This window comes from Thamnophis sirtalis, unplaced genomic scaffold (genome assembly GCF_051295495.1).
Source record: "Thamnophis sirtalis isolate CommonGarterSnake01/CBP01778 unplaced genomic scaffold, rThaSir2_p1.2 scaffold_13, whole genome shotgun sequence".
In the NCBI taxonomy this organism is placed as follows: Eukaryota; Metazoa; Chordata; class Lepidosauria; order Squamata; family Natricidae; genus Thamnophis; species Thamnophis sirtalis.
The window spans coordinates 39,777,516-39,804,361 of NW_028261393.1; the positions used below are offsets into that span (position 1 = coordinate 39,777,516).

Consider the following 26,846-nt stretch of genomic DNA (forward strand, 5'->3'; position numbering starts at 1 on the left):
GTCGCGTGAGAAGGCGCACAGCCAGAGGGGCGCGCCGGCAGATCGGCCTTCCCCGGGGCTGGGAGGAGCCGGGCCCGTTCGGACGGTGCAGGTGTCCCTCCTCCTCCTCTTCCTCCTCCCCCCAGTCTGGAAACTCCGCCGCGGCTGAGAAGCCTCCCCCCACCCACCCAGCACCAGCGCATTTCTTTCGGAAAGGGGCGGGGGCGCCTCCGCGCCGTTATATCTGCCCCCTGCGGGCGAGGAAGAGGAAGAAGAGGAGGAAGAGGAGTGCGCGGCGGTCCCAGAGGAGCTGCAGCTGTGCCCGTGGGAAGAGCGCGCCCGCCTGGCGGAGGAGAAGAGAGAGGCAGCCCGCTCTCCGCTTTGGCTCTCCGGGAAGGACGCGGAGGAAGAGACGGCTGGCTGAGCAGGTGAGCGCAGCCCCGTTTTCTGCCTCTGGCTTTCCCTCTTTCGCTCTTTTCATCCTCTTTCCTCTTCTGTCCTTCCTCTGCTTTCTTTCTCTCGCCTTCCTTTCCTCTTTTCTTGACTCTTTTCTCCCTTTCCTTCCTTCCCCTCTCTTCCCTCTTTTCCTCTTCTTTCCTTTCCTCCCTCTCTCTTTCTCTTCTTTCTTCTGCCCATTCTTCCGTCCTTCTCTTTCTCTCCACCCTTCTTTTCTTTCTCTGTTTCCTCCCTCTCTGTGTCCTTTTTTTTTCTTACTTCATGGCTCAATTCCCTAGTCAGCACGGGGAGGTTAGAGATGAACTGGTGGTGTAGTAGGAAAGTGATGGACTAAGAGTAGTGAGACCTACCTTCCTTCCTTTCCTTCCTTCTTTCCTTCCTTCTTTCTTTCCTTCCCTTCCTTCCTTCCTTCCTTCCTTCCTTCCTTCCCTTCCTTCTTTCCTTCTGCCCATTCATCTTTCCCTCTCCTTCTCTCTTGTTATAGTTCACCAATGAGCCTAACTAAGTTAGGCAGAGAAGACTGCAGAAAATTGGCAGAGAGAGAGAGAGAGAGAGGGAGGGAGGGAGGGAGGGAGGGAGGGAGGAAGGGAGGGAGAGAGAGAGAGACTGACTTGTACCCCTTTTAAACCAGGGAGGGGAGTGCTGGTGAATCAGTAGTGATTCTAAGGAAGACATCCATGCTTTCCAGAGAGAACTTTTATCTTAGATAAACTTTGGATTTAAAAAATCATAACTGAATTGTTGGACGGTCATTTCATTTGGAAAAACTGGATTCGTACCCTTTGATGATGAGGTGGTAAAATTAGTTGGGTGGATTCACAGGACCTGCTAAGCCACACATTGAGCCACTATTCTTCACTCAGAGCAAAGGGATTGGGGCCAGTTAGTAGCGACTGGAGTAGTAAGACTGTAGTAACCCCAGTCTTATGTGTGATCCCAGACTCGACATGCAATAGATTTGCACATTATGCTCAATCAGAATATGCTTTTGTGTTTGTGTGACTTTAGCTTAGTTCTTATCATGAATGAGTACACAATCTCCTGACTCTTTGTTCTAATTAATATCTAGTGAGTCTCCTTTGGTTCGCTGCTGGGTATGTGTGCTTAGGACTGCTTTCAAAAATCAAGTGGTTGGTAGTAGTTTTCTCAACTAACACTTTTTATTAAAAGGCTGCAAGCTCACCAAAACAGATATCAATAGCACTTAGATTTATATACCACTTTACAGTGCTTTTACAGCCCTCTCTAAACAGTTTACAGAGTCAGCATCTTGTCCCCAACAATCTGGCTCCTCATTTGACCCACCTTGGAAGGATGGAAGGCTGAGTCAACCTTGAGCCTGGTGACATTCAATCTGCCCAATTGCAAGCAGCTGGCAGTCAGCACAAGTAGCCTGCAGTACTGCACTCTAACCACTGCAACACCACAGATGTCTTTTAATCAAGTTTGTTAGTCAGAAAAGGTACTAGCAGACTCCTGATTTTTTTGACTGCCAGAGACTACAGGTAGTCCTCAACTTATGACCATTAATTTAGTGACCATTCAAAGTTACAACAGCACTGAAACAAGTGGCATGACCAGTTTTCACAGTTATGACTTTTGAAGCATCCCCATGATCATGTGATCCAAATTCAGATGCTTGGCAACTGGTTCATATTTATGACGGTTGCAGTGTCCCAAGTCATATGATCATCTTCTCACAAACAAAATCAATGGGGAAGCCAGATTCACTTAACAACCAGGTGACTAACTTATCAACTGCAGTGATTCATTTATTAACTGTGGCAAGAAAGGTCATCAAATGGGGCAAAACTCACTTAAGAAATGTCTCACCTAACAATAGAAATGTTGGGCTCAATTGTAGTCTTAAGTCAAGGACTACCTCTAACACAGAGAAACGGGATGGAAAGTATCAAAATGCAGTCATGTGCACACCCCGGTGTAAGCAAACTGGACTTCAGGGTAGACATATGTGCTAGAATCACCTTTGCTGTCACTAAGCTATTGCACAATTTTATAGTTCCTTTGGGTGAGGTTATTGGTAAACTCATAAATATTGCAATTTATTTATTTTTTAAATTCTATGTATCTCTTGCATATTTTTCTGAGGGGCCAAAATATGCCAGAGAGAGAGAGAAAGAATCTCAGCTCCCTAGCCCAACAGAGACACACAGATGTAGGAAAATCTTTTGTGAGTCCATCCTACCCATGGTTTTCCCATGATAAATCCTTTCATTTTAAAAAAAATGCAACTTGAGTTTCCCTGGGCCTCGTGCCACCTAAAATCGTAACTTCATTAACCATGATTTGTTGAGTAAACCGAATGGATTGGATTGACCTAAAGTACTCAAAACCCTAATTTAACAAGACCATGGTGGTTGGGTTCACAAACCGCACCAGAACAAAAGCAAAGCACATTATGGTTTAGCACAGTGTATCAACATTATCTGTGGTTTTGCATGTTTTCTTAAAGCAGATCAGGTTTTAGATTGTTCCGTTTCAAAGTTTGGCCGAAACATATTGAAGTCATAACAATGTAAGCATATTGCCAATCAATATTTTGCTTATCCCTCCCCCCCAATCAACCTATTATATAGAGCTGGGGCCCCTTACCACCACAAACCAATCTGCATTTTTTAATCTTCCTCGTGCATTGGTAACTTCTTTCAGTTCTTCCCATCAAACAAAGAAAAACTGCTACCGTGTTCTTCCTGAGCAATGCGCCCCCTTCTAATCTATTCAGGATGTCATGCCTCCAATCGTTGATGCTTAGATATACAGAGAAAAGGTTATATCTGCATTTCATCCCAAACCACAGTCTCCTCTAATATTGTTTTTCATAATACACAGATAAGCTTTTATGAAAGAGTCGGTTTTTGGATTGAAAGCTAATTTAGATTAAAGGTCTGTTTTTTCAGAGGGGAGATGGTGCTCAGTGGCTAAGATGCTGAGCTTGTCGATCAGAAAGGTCGGCAGTTCAGCAGTTCAAATCCCTAGCATCGCGTAATGAAATGAGCTCCTGTTACCTGTCCCAGCTTCTGCCAACCTAGCAATTCGAAAGCATGTAAAAAATGCAAGTAGAAAAATAGGGACCACCTTTGGTGGGAAGGTAACAGCGTTCTGTGCGCCTTCGGTGTTTAGTCATGCCAGCCACATGACTACGGAGACGTCTTCGGACAGCGCTGGCTCTTTGGCTTTGAAACAGAGATGAGCACTGCCCCCTAGTGTCAGGAATGACTAGCACACATGTGCAAGGGGAACCTTTACCTTTTTAGATATACAGAGAAAAAGGTTATTTCTCCATTTCATCCAAAACCACAGTCTCCTCTCATATTATTTTCTATAGGACACAGATAAGCTTTGCTAATTATAAAAGAGTCAGGTTTTGGACTGAAAGCTAATTTAGATTAAAGGTCTGTTTTCCCCCAGAAAGCTGAATGAATTGGGTGGGTAGAGATCCACAAAGAGTGGAGGGACTCTGGTAATGTAGGGTTCCCCCCCCCTATTTTGCATAGGGTGGATGGTATTTTGGGGGTGAGTGGGCTATGATTCAGTCTTGACTCTGGGGCAATTGCCAGGACAAGTCCCTGCAGTTTTCTTGGCAACATTTCTTTGAAGTGATTCGCCCTTGTCTTCCTTCTCCTGGGGCTCAGAAAGGGCCTGGCCCCAAATCACCCAGCTGGCTTCATGTCTAAGGCAGAATTAGCATTTTGTTCTATCTTGGTGCCACTAACAACCATACCAAGCTAGCATTCATTTCTTTCAAATGAGTCTGAACTCTTGGTAGCTGCTTGGAGAAGAATCTGCATTTTCTTGGCAACGTTTTTTGAAATGTTTTGTCCCTAGGATTGTTCGTAGGCTTGTGAGAGGGAGAGATTAGCTTAAAGTTCCCCAGATATGGCTCCATGCCTAAAGCAGGACTAGAACTCACCCACTGCCATTTTTAGTTTGCTGCTTTCACCACTATATCAAATTGCTCTTTGTGGCAAAGGTGGTGGTACTTTCTCTTACTCCTGCAGTGGTTCACCTTCCTTGTTTATTTCTGTAGTCAGTTGGAGGTGATCATGAGTGATCTTCTGGTGATGTTCCTTGCAGGTTGACAGCATTTATGGTTGGCAAAAGTAAAGCACATCACAGGTTAGTTTTAATCAGTCTTGGAGCACAAGGGGACAGCAATTTGACTTAGTCTGGTCCAGAAGTGCCTAGAATGAGCTGCCAGGTTTAGCAAACTTTGGTGCCCAGTTAAGGTAAAGCCTTCTTCATGGCAGCTGAGCCTTTGGTCCTGGACACGACCATGATGGTTTTCCTGGCAACTACAAGGAGGAGGGCCTTCTCAGCAGCGGCCCCGACCCTTTGGAACGAGCTCCCCGTAGAGATTCGTACCCTCTCCACCGTCCAGGCCTTCCGCACAGCCTTGAAGAACTGGCTCGCCCGTCAGGCCTGGGGATAAGGACCATTACCCCGCCCGAATGTTGTATGCATGTTGCTTATTATTTTATTATGTGTTGTCGTCTTAGTGTTGTATTCCCCCCTCCCTGGTTTTCTGTGAGCCGCCCTGAGTCCCCTCAGGGAAAAGGGCGGCCTACAAATAAAATCAATTCTAATTCTAATTCTAATTCTAATTCTTGCAAGAGTGTAGATGTCTTCACATGGTCTTTTTCTGGAGCATTAAAGTCAGGCCTAAAACCAGAGGTGAAATTCTTTTTTTTTTTTTACTACCGGTTCTGTGGGCATGGCTTGGTGGGCCTGGCAGGGGAAGGATACTGCAAAATCTCCATTCCCACCCCACTCTGGGGCCAGCCAGAGGTGGTATTTGCTGGTTCTTGGAACTACTGAAAATTTCCGCTACTGGTTCTCCAGAACCTGTCAGAACCTGCTTAATTTCACCCCTGCCTATAGCCCAATGTTTCTCTAACCTGGCAACTTTGACATGTGTGGGCTTCATCTCCTAGAATTCTAAGGATTCTGGGATTTGAAGTCCACATCTCTTAAAGTTGCCAACTTTGAGAAACTTTCCTGTAGCCTTGAGATGTCCTGGTACTCACCACTTTAATACTGTATTAACCAGGTCCTACTGGTTACTCAAGGGATGCGATGACTCAGTGGCTAAGATGCTGAGTTTGTCGATCAGAAAGATCAGCAGTTCAAATCCCTAGTGCTGCATAATGGAGTGAACTCCCGTTATTTGTCCCAGCTTCTGCCAACCTAGCAGTTCAAAAGCATGTAAAAATGCAAGTAGAAAAATAGGTACTACTTTGGTGTGCCTTCGGCGTTTAGTCATGCCAGCCACATGACCACAGAGACATCTTTGGACAGCGCTGGCTCTTTGGCATTGAAACAGAGATGAGCACTGCCCCCTAGAATCGGGAATGACTAACACATATGTGCAAGGGGAACCTTTACCTTTGTACTGGTTACTCAACTAAAGATCCAAGCCCAGCTAAAATGAATATTTCTAAACCAGGGGTCTCCAAACTTGGCAACTTTAAGACTTATGGACTTCAACTCCAAGCTGTCTGTGGAGATTCTCAGTCATCCAAGTGACAGTTGTCACAAAGGTGCTTTTTCAAAAGGCAACTAGACTGGGGGGGGGAGGGTGTTATTTGAGGAAGAATCATAGCTGGCTGGGGAATTCTAGGAATTGAATTCCACAAGTCCTAAAGTGGCCAAATTTGGAGACCCCTGTTCTAAACCATGGTTCGAACTTAGAATATTGTGTGAACATTATGCACTCAGGGAATCACAGTTATAAGCCATGGTTTGGTGTGACTTGTGAAACCAGCAGTGAATCAGAGCCTTGCATCCCACAGGGGAAGCATCTCTCCTGAATCCTCCCCTCCCCACTCTCCTTGCTCAATCTTTGTTAAAAATTGCCAGTCTCACGGGGCTCAGCAGATGGATTGTGTTTGTATAACCACTGGAGGAAAAAAAAGTTGCCAACCACATTCCAGCCAAGCATATTTTACAAACTTAGTCCATGAGACCAGTTGATTCTATTTATTTATTAGTTCCTGAAAGGGAATGATGGGACCAAACTCACCCAGCTGGCTTTCATGTCGAAGGCGGGACTAGAACTCACCATCTCCTGATGATTGGCCCAATGGGCTTTTATGCCTAAGGCAGGACTAGAACTAACCATCCCCCAGTTTCTAGGGCAGCATCTTAACTACTGCACCAAACTGATTCTCATGGTCCAGCTTTGGTCAGTTCAGAAAAAAACCTGGGAAAATCTGCTTCTGGAGAGTTTTTAGATCATTAATTAGGCAAAAGTTGCTTTGGGGTCAAAAGAAAATGCCAAATCTTAAACAGAGATTTTGGATATTTTGGTATTGTAACTGTGGTGGCGCAGTGGTTAGAATGGAGTATTGGGGGCTAATTCCAGGAGTTCGAACCTGACCGGCTCAAGGTTGACTTAGCCTTCCATCCTTCCGAAGTTGGTGAAATGCGGATCCAGATTGTTAGGAGCAAAATTCTGACACTTGTAAACCATTTAGAGAGGGCTGTGAAGCACTATGAAGCGATATATAAGTCTTAAGTGCTATTGCTATTTCCTGACGGTGTCCTTTGCCATTACAAATTTCTGGGTGTGCAACTAATGAGTAGGCTGGCTTGGTCACTCAAAAGCAAGACACTGGTGAAACGGGCACAGCAGCACCTGCATTTGCTGCATCATATGAAAAAAGTTTATCGTCCTCACCCTGTCCTTACCACTTTCTATAGATGGATGATGTCATATTGCACTACAGTCTGAAATGACTGCTTCGGACAGGAAGGCGGTGCAGAGAGTGGTGAGGATGGCAGAAATGATTTTTGGCAGTTCACTTCCATCTATCCAGGCACAGCATACAAGCAACACATCCTTTTCACGACCTGTTTTCCTTGTTGTATGTATGTATCAGAGGTGGTATTCAGCAGGTTCTCACCAGTTCTGGAGAACCAGTAGCGGAAAATTTGAGTAGTTTGGAGAACCAGTAAATACCACCACTGACTGGCCCCACCCCCCATCTATTCTCTGCCTTCTGAGTCCCAACTGATCAGGAAGAAATGGGGATTTTGCAGTATCCTTTCCCTGGAGTGGGGAGGGAATGGAGATTTTGCAGTATCCTTTCCCTGGAGTGGGAAGGGAATGGGGATTTTGCAGTATCTTTTCCCTGGAGTGGGGAGGGAGTGGAGATTTTTCAGTATCCTTCCCCTGCCATGCCCGCCAAGCCATGCCCACCAAGCCACATTCACAGAACCAGTAGTAAAAAAAATGAATCCCACCACTGGTATGTATGTATGTATGTATGTATGTATGTATGCATGCATGTATGTATGCATGCATGCATGCATATAGCATGTGTATATATGTTTAAGTATGTGTACACTTTTGAGAGCAGGCAACAGAATTTCATTTTTAATGTGTGCCAGTGTGCCCTCAGTAACAAATGACAACAAAGGTTATCGATCTATCTAATCAGATCTGACCTGACTTAGCTTTTAGAGGTCAGCCTGTGTCATCAGAATGTGGCTGCTTTCACGGACAGACAACCTGCAGACGATGTACTCCTTCCCACAGACAAGTGCCTGGAGATTCAAACGTTGTAATTTTGGGAGCAGCAGCAGTGTTGGGTGGCTGAGTTGGGATTTTGAATGCTGCACATTCTTGTCATCCCATTGCTCCTTGTGGCCAGGAGCTGCACATTGGAGACAAGAAGGAGGGTTTTGATTTCTGGGGGATGGGAAACTCTTTTGTACATTTTTTTAAATGAAACAAAAGAAAAGATGGTTTTTTTTTTCAACCCATCTTCAGTTCTTCACTCTATTTACAACGCAGGGATAATAAGAAAGGTTCTTGCTATTTTTGATTGTAAAAGTTAGTCCTACAGTAGATTTGCAGAAGCCAAAAAAGCATCCCAGAAGACCTCTTAAATAAGGCTCATATAAGGAAATGCTAGAATTCCCCTTGCATTGTTAGTGAAATTTGGGGAAATAAATTACAGGTAGTCTTCAACTTAGGACCATAATTCAGCCCAAGATTTCAGTTGCTAAGCGAACATTGGTTAAGTGAATTTTTCCCCATTGTACAAATTTTCCTGCCACAGTTGCTAAGTGAACCACTGCAGTTGTTAAGCCAGTAATAGGGTTGTTAAGAGAATTTGGCTTCCCCATTGACTTTTCTTGTTGCAAAAGAGGATCACATGATCCTAGGATACTGCAACCATCATAAATATGAGCATGCGTGGGGGGCGTGGAGAATGTGGGCAGGTCACGTGTGCATGCATGTGGGGGGGTGGGGGCGTCGCACATGCTTTCGGCACGCAACAAAAAAAAAAGTTTAGCCATCACAGCTCCAGGTCTTTCAATCCCATTTTTAAAGCAGAGGCATAGCCTGGATTTTAGTGGATCTCAAAGGAAAGAGGATATAAATCAAAAAGAGCAAAATAGTTGCAACAACTGACCCAGAATTTTTTTTATTTTTTTTTTAAAAAGGTTTCCCCAGCCTGGGCGAGGGAGAGAATGCATGTTGCCTATTAAAAATTAATTATGGCTCTTTATTGAAAAAAAATGGAAACTTCAAATTAAATAAAGGTTATGTGCAGCCCCAGCTGTGTGTCCTGGATATGTGGGTTCTCACAACATTTTTCACCTCAGGCTACCCTTCCTTTGAGCCACTGGAATGAAAAGATGCCTCTGATATTCCAAAACAAAGCAGCAGCTGGTGCATTGCTCTTTAAAAATAGATTTGCTCAAATAATTAGCTTTCAACTTGCTTTCCTGTGGCTGTACTCATAGACCAGTGGTTCCCAACCTTCCTAATGCCGCGACCCTTAAACAGAGTTCCTCATGTTGTGGTGACCCCCAACCATAAAATTATTTTCGTTGCTACTTCGTAACTGTAATTTTGCTACTGTTATGAACCGTAATGTAAATATCTGATATGCAGGATGTATTTTTATTGCTATAAATTGAACATAATTAAAGATTAGTGATTAATCACAAAAACAATATGTAATTATATGTTGTGAAATATTTATTTCTAATTACAAATAAATGAAAAAATTATTTATCCTAGCAAAATTACAGTTACATAGTAGCGACAAAAATAATTTTATGGTTGGGGGTCACCACCACATGAGGAACTGTATTAAAGGGTCGCGTCATTAGGAAGGTTGAGAAACCACTAGAGCAGTGTTTCTCAACCTTGGCAACTTGAAGATGTCCGGACTTCAACTCCCAGAATTCCCCAGCCAGCGAATGCTGGCTGGGGAATTCTGGGAGTTGAAGTCCGGACATCTTCAAGTTGCCAAGGTTGAGAAACACTGCACTAGAGTTTCCTGCCTGAGCAGCAGGTTGGACTAGATGACCTCCAAGGTCCCTTCTGACTCTGTTATTCTATGTTCTGATGATGCAGATTTCTCCAGGCAGGCATATTGTGGCTTCATGGTCCATATACCCAGTTTTCAAACAATTTGGACGCCTTTTGTTCATTATTTCCCCCAAATACTTGCTTTTTCTACAGATTTCTTTTCCTTTTTAACACAATCATTATTTCCAAACTACGTTAGAAATACTGTAGAGAGCAACTGACGATTTCCTGTGCTAGCTGCGTACCGATTGGGGTTCTGCCTCAAAAAATAAAATTAGATAAGCCTTCCATTTCAATGCCAATTAAATTAATTTCTCCCCAATGTCCCTAGGTGGGGGTGGGGGGCAGCATTAAGTGCAAGCATGCTCATAATGTATTCCAAAACATGCTGCAGCACAGAAACCCTCTCAAAGCAGGCATATCAACCTGGCAAAATGCCTCTTGAGAACTTTGCAGGAGAACAAAGGCCAGTTCTGGTCCCATTTTCCTGGTTCAACTCATTTTTTTTCACTTGAAAAATAATTCTCTTGCAAGAATTCACTGTGAAGAGCAGGCTCCCTTCTAAATAAGACTGTATATTTCTTCTCCTAGAGCCGCACAGCTTTTTTACACCACAGATCTCCTATTTCCCTTTCCTCCACGAAGAAAATGTGGAATCTGGAACACATCCGCTTGATTTGCATCTGTTTGCTTTGCCTCATTTTCACGGAGGAAAGTAAAACGGAACCAGGAAAATGTAAGTATGCTTTTGACGGTAAACGCCGTGAAGCCGTAATTAACTCTTGGCTGTGGGAAGGCATCCAGAATCAGCCTTTGGGGCCGACATGCATGCATGTGATTTGTGAGCTAATTGGAGAGCAGTGATAATCCACAGGAGCGGTCCTTCTGATGATCATTAATTAAGTGAATTTTAATCAAGAGACACGGTCGTGATTGGGGAAGGGCTGCTTTCTTCAAACTAACATTAAAGGATGATTTGCATGCTTTTGCATACCTTACCCACCCCACCGCACCCCCAAAGCCTAACAAAGAGTAAGGGCAACAGATTTGGTTCTGGATATCGAACACTGCCCCCAACCCAAAAGTAGCCGAGACCATGGTCACTACCACCTACTTGTTTGATCTCCATCCAGCCACAGCAAAGTGAGATGGAATATTTTCTCCAAACAAATGTTCTCAAATGAAATGGAAAAATGTTCTGAATTTCATCCCCTCCCCCCCCCATTGCAAAATATTCCACTGTTAAGTCTTTTTTTTCCCCATGGAAAATCTTCTCCTTTGCAAAACAAAACAAAACCCCCAAACCCCAAAAACTCTGTATTAATTAAAATAATTAATAACATAACAAATGGATACTGTTTTGGTCAAAGTGGGCTGCTGGGATAAATGCAAAATCAGTCTTGTTTACTATCTGTTGAGGGGGTGTGTTTTTTTAAACGATTGCTATCCAGATGTCAACTCAACTTTGGTTCACCCAACAGGCTTAAATGAATTACAAATCTGGGCTAGGCATTCAGATAATATAACTAATTTTTGATTTAAAGGTTCCCCTCACACATATGTGCTAGTCATTCCCCAGTCTAGGGGCGGTGCTCATCTCCATTTCAAAGCCAAAGAACCAGTGCTAACCAAAGACATCTCCGTGCTCATGTGGCCGGCATGAGTAAATGCTGAAGGCGAATGGAACGCTGTTACCATCCCACCAAAGCTGATTCCTATTTTTCTACTTGCATTTTTTATGTGCTTTCGAACTGCTAGGTTGGCAGAAGCTGGGACAAGTAACGGGAGCTCAAGCCATTACGGGGTGCTAGGGATTCGAACCGCTGAATTGCTGATCGACAAGCTCAGCATCTTAGCCACTGAGCCACCATGTCCCTGCTAATTTTTGGTTTACTGTAGTACAAAGCCAGGTGATTTCATTAGCTAATATTCTAATGATGGCTGAATTTCCAGCACCAAATAAAGGGCGTTATGTGAAATACAGATAGTCCTTGACTTACCATGGTTCATGTAGTGACCATTTGAAGTTACAATGGCACTGAAAAAAGTGACTTACGCCCATTTTTCACTCTTACGACCACTGTCTATGGTTGCGTGATTTACACTTAGATGCTTGATGACTGACTCACATTTATGACGGTTGCAGTGTCCCGGGGTCATGAGATCCCCCTTTGCGACCTTCTGACAAGCAAATTCAATGGGGAAACCAGATTCACTTAACAACCGTGTTAATAATTTAACAACGGCAGTGATTCACTTAACAAATGTGGTGTGAAAAGTCGTAAAATGGGGCAAAACTCAAATTTAACAAATTTAACAACATAGATGTTGGGCTCAATTGTGGTCATAAGATGAGGACCACCTATACTGAAAAGACTGCCATGGGTGAAAGATTTTCAGACATACCATGCTATTGTGGCCCAGCAGGAGCCGTTGGAGCTGCCGATGGACTCCGATAGCGAGGAACCCTATGAGTCTTCTATGGAAGATGTGGAGGATGCTGGGCAAGGTTCAGACTCAGAGCAGGGACCAGAGAGGCTGGTTGGCCACCAGGAGGCGCCTGAGCCATGGAGCAGTGGGGAAGATAAAAGGGAGTTTGTCCCTGATGCCAGGCAATGAAGGGTGGAGAAACGGAGACAGCAGTTACGGAGACAGACTCATAAGAGATAATCAAGCCCATGTGGTTGTGGCTTGGCCCCTCCCAAGAGAGTATATAAGAAGAGACTTTGGGAGGAGTCCTTTTGCAGGACACAACATGTAGTAATCTGGAGAACTCCTTGTCTGGTCTGCCTTGTGTTCCCGTGTCTGTTGGAGTCTGGGTTGCTGCCAACGTCTTGCCAGTGAGTCGTGTCTGGGCTTTCAGCCAACAGAATTATAATTGCAGTGAATAAAGAGTGGCAAATAGCTAAACCTGTGTCTGCGTTCATTACCGGACGGAGGGGGCCCAGAACACCATGCAGTTCTATAATAGGAAGCGCAATTTGATATCTTGCAGATATTTGGAGTCTACTCTCCCATGGATCCAGGCAATAGCCATGCAGCTTTTCTTTCTACTTTTATTTCACATCCATAGTTTTCTCTCTTTTGATCAGTATACACAGACAGTAACAGAGTTGGGAGGGACCTTGGAGGTCATCTGGTCCAACCCCCTGGTCACACAGGAGACCTGTACTAGGAATTTGAACCGTCAAACTGTCGACCATTCTGATCAACAAGCTCAGTGTTTGAAGAGGATTCATGTTGAACCCAGAGGAAAAAAAATACATGGACAAGAACAAAGTTGAATGAAAAGATGGAGGAAGGAAACCATTGGGCAAGGAATAATATTAAAAGAGGATATAGCTGAAGGATCTGACCTCCCTGCTACTACCTGGAGGGCCCTGAATAGGTTGAGGGTTGGAGTGCATTAAGTGTAAAATCAATATACTCAAGTGGAGGCTCTTAACAGAATAACAGAGTTGGAAGGGACCTTGAAGATCTTCTAGTCCAACCCCTTGCTCTGACAGGAAGCCGTATACCATTTCAGACAATCATCACGTTATACGAATGTGAAGAGGGACAGAGCCCAGTGCATCTGCTATGTCAGCTACTACCAGAAACACACACCAATAATCACTTATGTTTGGCCAACAACAAAGCCAAGAAGATTTAAAGTTTAAAGCTTGATCTAGATTAGTGTTGGCAAACTTTTTCAACACTGAGTGCCAAAACAGGAGCGCACATGCGTGTGCTGGAAACCAGAAGGGCAGCTGCCTGTGCGCATGTGCGCATTGGGAAGATGATCTTCTGGTTTCCGGCATGCAAATGTACACCAGCCAGCTGGTCTTCTTGTGCACATATGCGCCAGAAAGCAGAAGACCAGGTGGCCAGTGCACATGTGAGTGCCGGAAACTGGAAGATTATCTTCCCAGCATGCACATGTGAAGACCAGCTGGCCGGCGCACCGGACCTGGAAGAGCAATGGGCAACAGCTTGAGACCACATGTACCATAGGTTCACCATCATGGATCTAAATGAAGGACGACGGTGGGGGGGAGCAGGAGGATGAGGCAGGAGCAGGGAGGTAGAAGGAAAGAAGGAGAATATGGACTGCTCTCCATAGTCAGTTAAGAACGGCCTGTATCCAGATTTCATTCTATTTTTAAAATCCTTGGCAAAGTGGCAGTTTGTCTGTTGTGGTTAGTCTGGTGACCACCAAACTAAGTTTAATTAATGAATCAATTGAATTAAAGAGTAAATATAAAATGAAAAGTTCAGAGTTGAGTGAAAAGTCATAGCATCATCGAAGACAGAAATGCAGAGCGAATGGTTTGCAAATCTATTACTGTAGTTCTCGGAAGACAATTTCCATAAGTGGAATAAGAACCGGAAGACCCTCCCCCAAAAAAACGCAGGGAGATTTTTCAGCAGGGCAGCAATATCACAGGAATCGCTTTCACTGGCTGTTTTTCACACATCCTGTGTTTCCCTCTATATTTTGTAACCAAATTCAAGAACCAAATTTAAATAGTTTTCTATCTTTATCCCAACAACTCTAACAAGCCGAAGGGGAAAAGATGGAGGTGGTCCAAATAAGCTTATTTATTCGGCTGAGGTGTGTGCAGATAGCTGTGCTCCAAGCGAGGCCAATGGACTCCGAGTGGCATTTCCAGTTCATTGCCTCACTGGTATGAACATTTTGTTCAGTCTGCACTCACCCAAAATGAAAGCTGGTTTGTTTTTGTTTTTTTGCATGAGCCGCCAAACCTTCCTTGGATTTTTCTTTCTTCTCGAAGCAGGATGGAAAGTTGATTGGGGTGACCAGATTTGAAGGGCTCATCTCAGCAACATTCTTGTTATGGATCTCCTCAGTTCAGGTTGATGCTACGTGTTTAATTTGCATCGGTCCTGACGTTATATAAACTCCAAGTTACTCAGCATAAAACCAGCTTGTTTTCTCAGGAACAAATCCCAGGGCAAACAAAGGGTTGCCTTCATACTTAACCAGGTTACTTAAAGGCCTAATGTCTGCTTCAGCATAACATGTGAACTAGGCTAGTGTTAACACTGGTTAAGTGTTTTTTTTAAACTTAGAACTGAGCTTCTTTGTTATTTTATCAGTCAATTTATTGTGCAGACCCAAAAAAGGAGCTAAATCATGATCCAGTTTGAATGAGTTGGGTGCTTTCAAATAGCCTGAAAAATGAAAGTTTGTTTTGGAAACTGAAATATGGTTTTGTTGTGGCAGCAGATTTGGACAGTGAGGAGGTTGGGGAGGAACCTGGGCCAGTCCTGGAGTCTGGGGAAGGCTCTGACGAGGGCTCTGTGTCAGAGGCAGAGAGGAGGCCAGAGCCGTCTGACAGTTACCAGCTGCCTTCAGAGTCAGACATCAGTGAGGCAGATGAAAAGCTGGAGCCTGTTCCCAGTGTGGGCATGTGCAGAGTTGCCAGATGAAGGGAACAGCTAAAGAACAGGGGTCGACTTGGGAGGAAGGCCACAGGTGGACAATGAATGGCCCCTCCTAGAGGAAATAAAAGAGGAGCAAAAAGGGAGTGGAGTTTGCAGGAGACAGTTCACTTAATTGGTTCGTGACTCTCCGAAACTCCTGGCCAAGTTTTGCAGACATCAGCCTGGCAGCTCTCCAAGCCAGATAAGGTCTGTGACTGTGAATCCTCCCTGAATTTGTATTCACATACAAATATGTATGTGAATACAAATACAGTATGTATTCACATACATATTTGCTGTATGTGAATGAGCAGCATTCACAGTAAGCTAATAAAAGGAGGTTTTGTTGGGATCAGGAATTTGCTTTATGCTCTTGAGAAGCCTCGGTCAGAACAGGTTTAAGAATCATCCAGAGGTCTCATCAGATTCAGGAAACTGGTCTCTTTCAGCCAAACTGAGATTAAAGAGCAAGCCAAGATGCGAAGCAAGGAGCTGTGTTTCCAAGTATGTGTGACCTCAATACGAACAGGATTTAGGGGCGTTCGGCTTAACACTTGTCAAAAGAGAACTAACTTTATAAAATTCAGTAAATCGGGATTCACTAAATTTTTAACATACATGTTGCTAGAAGAGGTGCTTATGCCGGGTAGAATTTTGCAAATCTTATAAGCAGGCTAATGAGTCAATCAGTGGTGCCCATCTGGAGAAATCTGGTAAGAAGATACAGAGTTGAATGTCTCATGAAGCAGGCAAACAAACATCCCAGCATGATTAGACATAGACTAGTAACAGCCCCATCTATGTTAACTACAATGATGATGTACATCTTTTCTACAGAAATTAAACACAGGGAGTCCTCAACGTATGACCACAATTGAGCCAAAACTTTCTGTTGCTAAATGAGACTGTTGTTAAGTGAGTTGTGCCCCATTTTACAACCTTTCTTATCACATTAAGTGAATCACTACAGTTGTTAAACTAGTAACCCGGTTGTTAAGTGAATCTGGCTTCCCCATTGACTTTGCTTGTTTGCAAAAGGTGATGGCATGACCTTGGGACAAAGCGACGGTCATAAATATGAACCAGTTGCCAAATGTTTGAATTTTGATCATGTTCACATGCAACTGTTATAAGTATGAAAAACATTCATAAGTCACTTTTTTTCAGTACCATTGTAACTTTTTTTGAGAAGTATTTATTTTATTTTATTTTTCCATAACCACTCTTACATCATTAATTTTACCGTGTGTCATCTGAGTACAATCTTTGTGTCATCATATTTAACAGTTACATAATTTTTAATCTATTTTTATCTTACCTTTGCATTTCAATTTCAATTGCCTTTTAATTCAACTCCTCCCCTATTGTTCTACGTTCTTTTCCAAATTATTCAATTTTCTGTTTCTTTTTGTCTATATTTCTTTTCTATCCAGGGATAAAAACATCCCCCTATCTTATAATACTCCGATTCTTCCTTCTCTTTAATTGCCAACATTAATCTGTTCGTTTCTGCACAGTCTAGTATTTTTTGAATTACCTCTCCCTCCAAGAGGGACGCCATTGTAACTTTGGAAGGTCCACTAAACGAAGTGTTGTAAGTCGAGGACTCTTGTTGCTCTTGGTCACCAGTTCACAATTTCTCTTTCTCTCTCTCTTTTCTTTTTGGCAGATTCAGAAACCTACTGCATGTTTCAAGCTAAGAAGTATCAAATAGGACAAAGATGGAACCCTTACCTTGAACCCCATGGACTTGTTCCCTGCCTCGAATGTCGCTGCACAGAGGTAATGGGATTGGATTTAGTGAAGAGGTGGATTTCCAGGAGGGAAGGGTGTCCATTCCAGAGGAGTAAAAGGCCACTCAGTCCTGTTCTGACCTAGGCTTCCCGAGAAAGCATAAATCACAATCATAGTCCCCAAAACAGTCTTTTATTTAAACGGCTGTGAATTATAGTCATTCACAGCCCGTAAGGATTCACAAACAGTCTGTGAAGAGTCCGACAGATGTCTGCTCGAGTTTCAGGGTAATTTGAATAAGCGCCCGCCTTTATCTCCCTTGAAACGCTGCCAGAGACCTAATTGCCAATTAGTTTTGCAAGGCCAAATGGAGCACAGTGTCGAACAGAGCATGTCTCAGAGCATGAACTGACTAGATCAGCGGTTCTCAACCTGTGGGTCGCGATCCCTTTGGGGGTCGAATGACCCTTTCACGGGGGTCACCTAAGACCATTGGAAAACCACATATTTTCAAAAAAATACGGAATAATAAAATAATTTTATGGTTAGGGGTCACCACAACATGAGGAACTGTATTAGGAAGGTTGAGACCACTGGACTAGATGAACAAATTGCTTCCTGTAAAGGCTCATGTCCCTTTGCTCCTCCTTTATGTCTTATGAGAGGGGGCAATCATCTCCAAGTCTTACTCCCAAGTCATCATTCTTACCTTAATTGTTCTTGCCCTCAGGCAGCTCTGTGCATGTGCACACTGGGAACAGGCTCCCATTGTTTTTCTGCCTCGCTGATGTCAGACTCCAGAGATTCCGGAGGCAGCTGATAACTGTCAGAGGGTCCTGGCCCCCTCTCTGCCTCTGACGCAGAGCCCTTGTCCGAGCCTTTCCCAGACTCCAAGATTGGCCCATGTTCCTCCCCAACCTCCTCACTGTCTGACTGTAGCCAGCTCCTCAGGCCACTGGTGGACCACAACTAGTGGGATGAGTGCAGTTCACCATCAAGAGGCTTTTCATGAAGGGACAGCTAAGCTTTTGTTCCAATCTGTATGAGTTTGACCTACATTCATTCATTGCACCATTCCTTTCCATTGCAGAGTCCTCGACTTACAACCATTCATTTAGTGACTGTTCGGTGTTAGCACAGCACTGAAAAAAAGTGATTTATGGCTGTTTTTCACACAACCATTGCGACATCCTCATGTCACATGATCAGAATTTGGATGCTTGGCAACTGGTTCGTATTTACGATGGTTACAGCATCCCAGAGTCGTATGATCATGTTTTGCAAATTCTGAAAAGTCAACGGGGGCGGGGTGTGTGTGGAAATCCAGTGTTACTTAACAATCATGTTGCTACAACTGCAGCGATTCACTTCACAAGGTCGTAAGTTGAGGACCACCTGCATTTAACTGCAGAGAGGTAGCAATTATAACATGAATGACCGAGCCTATCAAAGCCGATTGAAGTCAACATCCAGTGAGCAAGGGTCTTCAGAAGCAGGAGCCACCAGCAGAAAGAAGCATTTTTGGCACTGGAGGTGCAATTCTTTGTTCTGAAGCCCCCCGGTGCTCAAATAAAACAGCCACTTTGCATGCTAGCTGTGTCAGGGTTCCAAATAGCATCCAAAATTAAATCAGAATCTGAGGCAAAGGATTCCTCAAAGTTCCAATTTATTAAGAGAGCCATGTTGGCACATCTGGGAAAACCCAAATCTGAAAGCTTCCAGGTTCCCCACCCCCCCACCCCCAGTTGAAAGTTCAAGATCCTGCCCCAGCACACACAAGTTCATCACATGGTCCAATCTTCCACTGCCATGAAGACAGATTCCACCCATCCAGTTCCAGCCAGGTGCAGAGACAAAGATGACCTTGAGTTTTTAGGAAGAATGTTGTTATGGCTACCTATCACCCAACACCGTATAAAACCCCCCATTTTCCCACAATAGAAAGTAGGCAGTAGAAAGTGTGGCAGGCCTGAAATCCAAAAGAAAAGATGGCTTGCAGGCATGACAAAATGTATTTACGGAAGGTCTGTTTTTTTACTTTGATTTCTTCAGGGGGGGAACGTGCTGTGTATGAAAGTCAAGTGTGCAACCTTGCGATGTTCCAACCAAGTATTTGAACCCACAAAATGCTGTCCAAAGTGTCCAGGTAATCTGTGTCTCTAGTGCAACAAAGTGGTCTAGAATATTTGCTGCTGAAAATGCCAGACTGAGCATTGCCCTGTCCAAAAATAACAAAAAGTGTCTGTCACACAGCAAAAGTCTATTATTACCCAGCCCATTGGTGATCAGCAGAGAACAGAGTCTCTTCTTCCCCATAGAATCTATAGGGGTTTCACATTTTCTTCATCACAGAGCATTAAATGGGTGGTGTCCCCTTCATGTAGGACAAGTCATTTTTGCCTTCTCTTCCTTTTTGGTATGTGATAATCATTTTTTTTTTTAAGGGATGTGGTGGCTCAGTGGCTAAGACGCTGAGGTTGTCAATCAGAAAGGTCAGCAGTTTGGCGGTTCAAATCCCTAGCACCGCATAATGGGTTGAGCTCCCGTTACTTGTCCCAGCTTCTGCCCACCTAGCAGTTCGAAAGCACGTATACATGCAAGTAAAAAAATATGGACCACCTTTGGTGGGAAAGTAACAGTGTTCCATGCGCCTTCGGTGTTTAGTCATGCCGGCCACATGACCACGGAGACATCTTTGGACAGCGCTGGCTCTTCGGCTTTGAAATGGAGATGAGCACCGCCCCCTAGAGTCAGGAACGACTAGCACAGATGTGCGAGGGGAACCTTTACTTTTAATACTTTTTTTCTGTGCTTCTTAATATCTGGCTGGCTGTTGCAGTACAGATAGTCCTCGACTTATGACCAGTATTGAGGCCAAAATTTCTTTTTTTTTATTAGCAAACATGTAAAATACACACACACAAAACTTAAACGTGCACTACATTTACACAATACAATACGAACAGGAGCTTCCTGTTCTTTCTAATAGCAATTATTGATCGATACCGCTCACCTTATATTATTTCCCCTTCTATTATATTTCATTTGGATTTCACCATTCTTAACCCTCTTATTTTACTCATAACTATTATTTTTTTGAGTTTTGTTATATTCCTTCATTGATTCTTGTTTTTTTCCTCCATCCACCTATACCATTTATCCCATATCTGGTAGAATTCTGATTCTTCTTTTCACTGGATTTCTTCAGTTAGTTTGTCCGTTTCAGCACAATCCATAACCTTTCTTATTATTTCATCTTCGCTTGGAGTTAATTTGTTTTTCCATTTCTGGGCAAAGGCAATCCTTGCCGCCGTAATTATATGTAGTATTAAATACTGGATTTCTTTTTTATATTTCGCAGACATTATTCCTAATTTTAAAAAAACCTTCAGGTTTCCATTCTATTTTAACCCCTGTTATCACCTCCAGCCAATTTTTGATCCTTTTTACTCTCCTCACAGGTCCACTATAAATGGTAACATATTCCGTGTATTGATTTGCATTTCCAACATTTTGGGGAGGTATTTGTTAAGATTTTAGCTAAATTCTAAAAAATAATTTTAATTCTTTCTCCTCATTTGAGTATATTCTATTTCATTTACAATATTTGAATTCATCATCTTTTTCTTTTTCTTTGACCTTTCCATCTTAATTTTCTTGGATTATGATCTGCCCACTCATTTGCTTCTATTTCAATTTCGTCTAATTGATTACATAGACCATGTCAATTCTTGATAAAGACTGGTGGGGGTTCGAATAAAAGGTATATTGCTTTCTTGTTTTGTGCCTTTCTCTCCAAGTATGTAGTTTATATTCCATTGCCATCTCAAAAAAGGATTTGGTTAACGTATTTTTTTTATTTTATTTTTTTTGCTTTCATAGTCCATTTTTTTATTTACTATTGCATTATAATCCCCAGTTAAGCAAATATTTTCATATTCTAATTTGTTTATTTTGTTGTGTAATTTCCTATAGAATTCCTCTTGTTTCTGATTTGGTGCATACGTATATGACTATTAATAATATCGGTTTTTCTGTTGTCTCTAATTCAATCATTAGCATCCTGCCTTCTTCATCAGAGTAGACTTCTTTGGAGTTTATTTTTTCCTTTATATAGGTTGCTATCCCTCTTTTTTTTTTATCTGCCAGTGCTATATATAATTTCCCTAGTTTTTTGTTTTCCAGTAAGCTCCTATGTTCCCTTTTAATATGCACTTCCTGTATACAGGTTATAGCGACCTTCAGTTTTTTAAGTTTATTAAACATCTGCGCTCTTTTTTTTTTGTGCGTTCAGGCTTTGAAATGGAGATGGGCACTGCCCCCTAGAGTCGGGAACGACTAGCACAGATGTGCGAGGGAAACCTTTACCTTTAATCCTATTTTTCTGTGCTTCTTAATATCTGGCTGGCTGTTTGCAGCACAGATAGTCCTCGACTTACGACCAGCATTGCGGCCAAACTTTCTATTACTAAGCAAGACAGTTGTTAAATTATTTTGTCCCACTTCAAGATTTTTCTTGCCACAGTTGTTAAGTCAATCACTGTGGATGTTAAATTAATAAGATGGTTGTTAAATGAATCTGGCTTCCCCATTGACTTCACTCATCAGAAGGTTGCAAAAGTGGATCACTGCAACTGTCATAAATACGAGTCAGTTGCCAAGTGCCTGAATTTTGACACGGGGATGCTGCAATGATTGCATGTGTGAAAAACAGTCATAAGTCATTTTTTTCAAGTGCTATTATAACTTTGAATGGTCACCAAATGAACTGTTGTAAGTCAAGAACTACCGGTATGCTGAAAACCCATCTTCTCCCCAGATAAACAAACAATGGTGGTTTCTCCGTAAGAGGTAGCCAACAGCCTTGTCAACTACATTTGCTGCAACCCAACATTACTTTATAACCAGGCAAGGTCAGCCAGAAAAAATAAGCAAGTCAGTAGGCATTTATGACTGTATAAATGTTAAAATATTCATGAGTGGGAGAGACATGGGAACAAGGTCAGGCAATGAATAAGCATGGTAACTAAGTCAGCCAATGGGAGCTTAAACAGATCTGAGTCTGTGCAGAGAATTGAAACAGAAACTTAAGCAGTCTGCTGCTCTGAGAAGTAAACTAGCAGTCTGTCTGGGCTTGTCTGCTGATACGAAACTAACTCTCCTGCCTTGTGTTTACTTGGAAGAACCACCTGTTGGTATTGTACATTTATTCATCTATTATTATGTATATAAAGAAGTTAATGAATCCAGCTGCATCAGATATCTGTGCGTGCTTCTGGATTTGAATTTATGCAACAAACTGACAATAAATGGGTGTGTATAGGGGTTTTTTTATATTTCAAGAGATCATGTTATGACAGAGATTAAGCAAGATATTTTGGAAGGGGTGAGAAAAATCTTCCTGCATGCTTAACACCTGGTGTCTTGAAGCTCTTGGCTACCTTCTCATCATCTTGCTTATTCCCATTTACAAAAGAGTCACAGTTGTACAACATTACAGTGGAACAATTGGATCAACATTGCCCAGAGAGCAGCTATTATGAAATGCAACAGAACAGCAGGCAAGAAAGATTTGGCAGAGGCGGTTGAATGTGGATTTGGAAACTAGCAACCTACAGTCTAGATGTGATTCAGAATTCATTGATGTAGAAAGGTTGTCTGAAGGTTGAATCATTGCAACTGGACTAATCAACCAATTGAATTATCGGTTAATAATGATCAGTCATCAATCAAGCAACGGAACAACTTGCCTTCAGAGGTTGTGGGTGCTCAATCACTGCAGGCTTTCAAAAAGAGACTGGAGAACTATTTGTCTGAAATAGTATAGGGTCCCCTGCTTGAGCAGGGGGCTAGACTAGAAGACCTCCAATGTCCCTTCCGACCAGTGGTGAAATTCAAAAAATTTTGCTACCTGTTTTGCGGGTGTGGCTTGGTGGGCATGGCAGGGGAAGGATACTGCAAAATCCCCATTCCCTCCCCACTTTTGGGTGAAGGATATTGCAAAATCTCCATTCCCTCCCCACTTTTGGGGGAAGGATATTGCAAAATCTCCATTCCCACCCTACTCTGGGCCAGCCAGAGGTGGTATTTGCCGGTTCTCTGAACCACTTAAATTTTCCACTACCGGTTCTCAAGACAGAACCTGCTGGATTTCACCCTTGCTTCTGACTCTATTATTCTGTGTTCTATATATACATTCTAATTTTGTTGTTAGTTTGAGAGATTTGTCACCCCCCACCAGGGCAGCTTAGTCCAAGTTGCAATCATTCAACCTTCAGACAACTTCAGACAACCTTCAGACTACCTGACATTTTGCAATGCATGTTGGGGAGGAACCCCCTGAGGTGGGTGTGGCAGGAGTTAGTACATTCCAACAACTCTGCCTAACTGCCTTTCTCTGACTTCTGCAGCTGCCTGGATGGGCAGTGAAACATCTCTCAAACTAACAACAACAAAAATTAGTCCAGTTGCAGTATTTCAACCTTCAGGCAACTTGAGACAACTCTACTTGGATGATTGAGACTCTTCATTGACACACTGATGAAGAATTTAGCCTTTGACATGGGATTTCAGAGGTTGTGGAGATGCCATGGTTGATTTGAGAATTTGCATCTGTTATGGCACCCATTTTTTTTCTCTGAATGCCCCAAGTTCAAGTGTTTATTGCTATGAAAAATGTTCAATAAAAATGGAATAAAAAAAGAATATTGGGGGTGGGGGAAAAGGACAGTATAGGAACAAGGAAAAGAAATATTGGAAGAAGCTAAGGGAGAAATGCGCGTAAGATATTTGAATCATGGACTAAAAAAAGGGGTATCCAACCTTGGCAACTTTGAGACATGGACTTCAACTCCCAGAATTGAGGTGCTGACTCGGGAATCCTGGGAGTTGAAGTCCACAAGTCTTAAAGTTACCAGGTAGACACCAAAATGACCTAGCAAAACTACTAGCAAAGCCATCTGTCGTGAAGTTTGGAGAACTTTTTATCTGCAGGATCCAATCTGGGTTGGTCGCCGGGACCAGAGGTTTAATCTTCTGAGCTTTTGTGTTGAAGCCAATCCTCAGGGAACATCTCTCTACAGAATGTGTACTTTGGGCTATTTCAGCTTATCAGGTTCTTAGAAGCCGAGGACTTGGCAGCACAAGGAAACAACAGCCAATGACTTAATAGCCCGCCATCAACATCCCACTCAACAAATAAAAAGCCACACACAACCAGACACCACATAAATACTACGCATAAAAGGTAAAGGTAAAGATTCTCCTTGCACATATGTGCTAGTCATTCCTGGCTCTAGGGGGCAGTGCTCATCTCCGTTTCAAAGCCGAAGAGCCAGCGCTCTCCGGAGTCATCTCTGGTCATGTGGCCAGCATGACTAAAAGCCGAAGGCGCATGGAACGCTGTTCTCTTCCCACCAAAGGTGGTTCCTATTTTTCTACTTGCATTTTTTAATGTGCTTTCAAACTGCGAGGTTGGCAGAAGCTGGGACAAGTAACGGGAGCTCACTCTGTTACGTGGTTCTAGGGATTCAAACCGCCGAACTGCCGACCTTTCTGATCGATAAACTCAGCATTTTAGTCTCTGAGCCTAAATTACTACGCATAGAGTAGCCCAAATCACACTTTCTGCAGAGACCAATTTCTTGAGGATGAGCTGTGAGGGAGGCGTCTAAAAGCTCTGAATATGAAACCTCTCGTCTTGGTGACCAACCAGACTGGATCCTGCAATGTTATCCTGGGATATGTATATTTACCCTTTTCAATCTGTCCTGTTTGAGCCTCTTGGGTGAGCTTGGTTGTGTTCATGCTTTTTCCCCGTCTGCTGTTTCCTTTTCCAGATCCATCCGTTGCTTCAAACATCACAACAGGCAAGGCCTGCAATTACAACGATACCATTTACCAACATGGGGAGATGTTCAGCATGGAAGGAGTCTTCAAAGGCAAACAACCCAATCAGTGTTGGCAGTGCATTTGTTCTGTAAGTGAAACCCTGTGGCTTCTGCCTGGCACAAATTGGCTTTGATGGGAGAGGATACTTGTAGGATGGGCTCCTTGGTGCTCTCTGGATTGGTTATTACTTTGTGATAAATGCTATTGGTTTCAGGGGCCCTTGGTGCACTTTGAGCTTGTTTGTTCTCTTGCAGATGTTTCATTACCCTAACTAGGTAACATCATCAGTGCTACTGGTAGTAAGGAGTGCTGTTTGCTGTCAGTTTATACCTGTTGACATGCCTGTCTGTGTGGGTGGGTTGTGGGGGGCAGTCTTAGAGATTCTTTGGTTGGGCTGTTTACTGATGGCTCTTTGTCAGTTTCTTGATTGGGGTATTGTTTACTTGATAGTTGGTCTGATGTTAACCTTGGAGATAATCTATGGTTTTCTGGATGCTGATTGCTGGTGGAGAGGTACTTGGGTCTTTTTGTTCCCTTTTGGGCTGGGTGATTGTCTCTTTTTTCCATAGCTGTTGTTGATGTCTATGTGTCTGTCGATGGCTGATTTGTCAGAGACCCAGGCTTCTAGAAATTCCCTGGCACTTTTGGACTTGGCTCGGTCTAGAATGGTCACATTTTCCAAATTGAAACTATGGTTAAATCTTTCTATATGTTGTGAACTGAACAGATTCTCAGCCATATCCATGTGCAATGGGATATAGTCTGGATTCCCAGGGTGGAGGTCCATTCCAGAGGAGTTAGAGGCAGCTCAGACCAGGGAGTATCTATGAGAGACAGAGGGTAAAGGCAGCCTCTCCCTCCCAACTTTCAGAAACTATGCTTCATCGTCTAGTGGTGATAGATAGATAGATAGATAGATAGATAGATAGATAGATAGATAGATAGATAGATAGATAGATAGATAGATAGATGATAGATAGATAGATAGATAGATAGATAGATAGATAGATGATAGATAGGCAAGCAAGCAGTAGATAGATAGATAGATAGATAGATAGATAGATAGATAGATAGATAGATAGATAGATAGATGATAGATAGGCAAGCAGGCAGATAATAGAAGATATTGTGGGTAGGTAGGCAGGCAGGCAGGCAGGCAGATAGATAATAGAAGATACAGTATGTAGGTAGGTAGATAGGTAGATAGGTAGATAGGTAGATAGGTAAATAAGCAGGCAGGCAGGCAGATAATAGAAGATACGGTAGGTAGGTAGGTAGGTAGGTAGGTAGGTAGATAGATAGATAGATAGATAGATAGATAGATAGATAGATAGATAGATAGATAGATAGATAGATAGATAGATAGAGGAATCTCAAAGGTACTTATTCAAGATGCAAGTGGACTTTCTTTTTTTTTTTTCAATACATTTTATTTATTTCATTTTCATTTTCATTTTATACAATCACTTATATACTGTGCGTAACAAAAAAACAAAGAGAAAAAAAAAGAAAAAAAAAACCCCAACATAACACTTCAATCCCCCATACACCCTCTCTTCTCCCCCTCCAACTTTCATTTCACCCCTCCAGCATTCCCCTCTTCTACTTCCCTTCCCCCTCAGACATCTCCCCCTCCCTCCATCTCACCCTCCTTACATTCCCTCTCACTCCCTCTTTACTTCTCCCTCCTCTTTCCCTCTTCTCCTCACTTTGGTGTATCCATCAGTTTGTTTTTTTTAAAAAAAAAATAAATAAAAGAGAAAAAGAAAAAAAAAAGGAAAACGAGCCGCAGTATACAAGTGAATTCTTATTGTTCTAAGAATTGAAACTGTAATTCCACCCTCCCCCCTCCCCCCTATAATCCCCCCTCCCTAACCCCCTTACGGCTTCGCAGGTCCCATACCCGGCATAATTCTTTAACAAGCATTTGAGTATAATAAGGCCAGCTAACTTTAAAATTAAAAAAATAAAAGAAAAGAAAAGCCAAAAAAAAAAAAAGAGAATAATAAAA

General features: G+C 42.7%; 1 protein-coding gene across 1 annotated transcript in view; it reads left to right on the forward strand.

The window, feature by feature from the left end:
• Positions 1-264: 264 nt before the first annotated feature.
• Positions 265-26,846, forward strand: part of CHRDL1 (chordin like 1) — a 49,831-nt gene continuing 23,249 nt past the window's right edge. Inside the window, exons 1-5 of the mRNA XM_087727028.1 lie at positions 265-407; positions 10,376-10,520; positions 16,881-16,993; positions 18,998-19,091; positions 24,784-24,923. Of these exons, the coding sequence (XP_087583154.1) occupies positions 10,433-10,520; positions 16,881-16,993; positions 18,998-19,091; positions 24,784-24,923 (435 nt within the window). The 5' untranslated portion in view covers positions 265-407; positions 10,376-10,432. The remainder of the gene's footprint in view (positions 408-10,375; positions 10,521-16,880; positions 16,994-18,997; positions 19,092-24,783; positions 24,924-26,846) is intronic.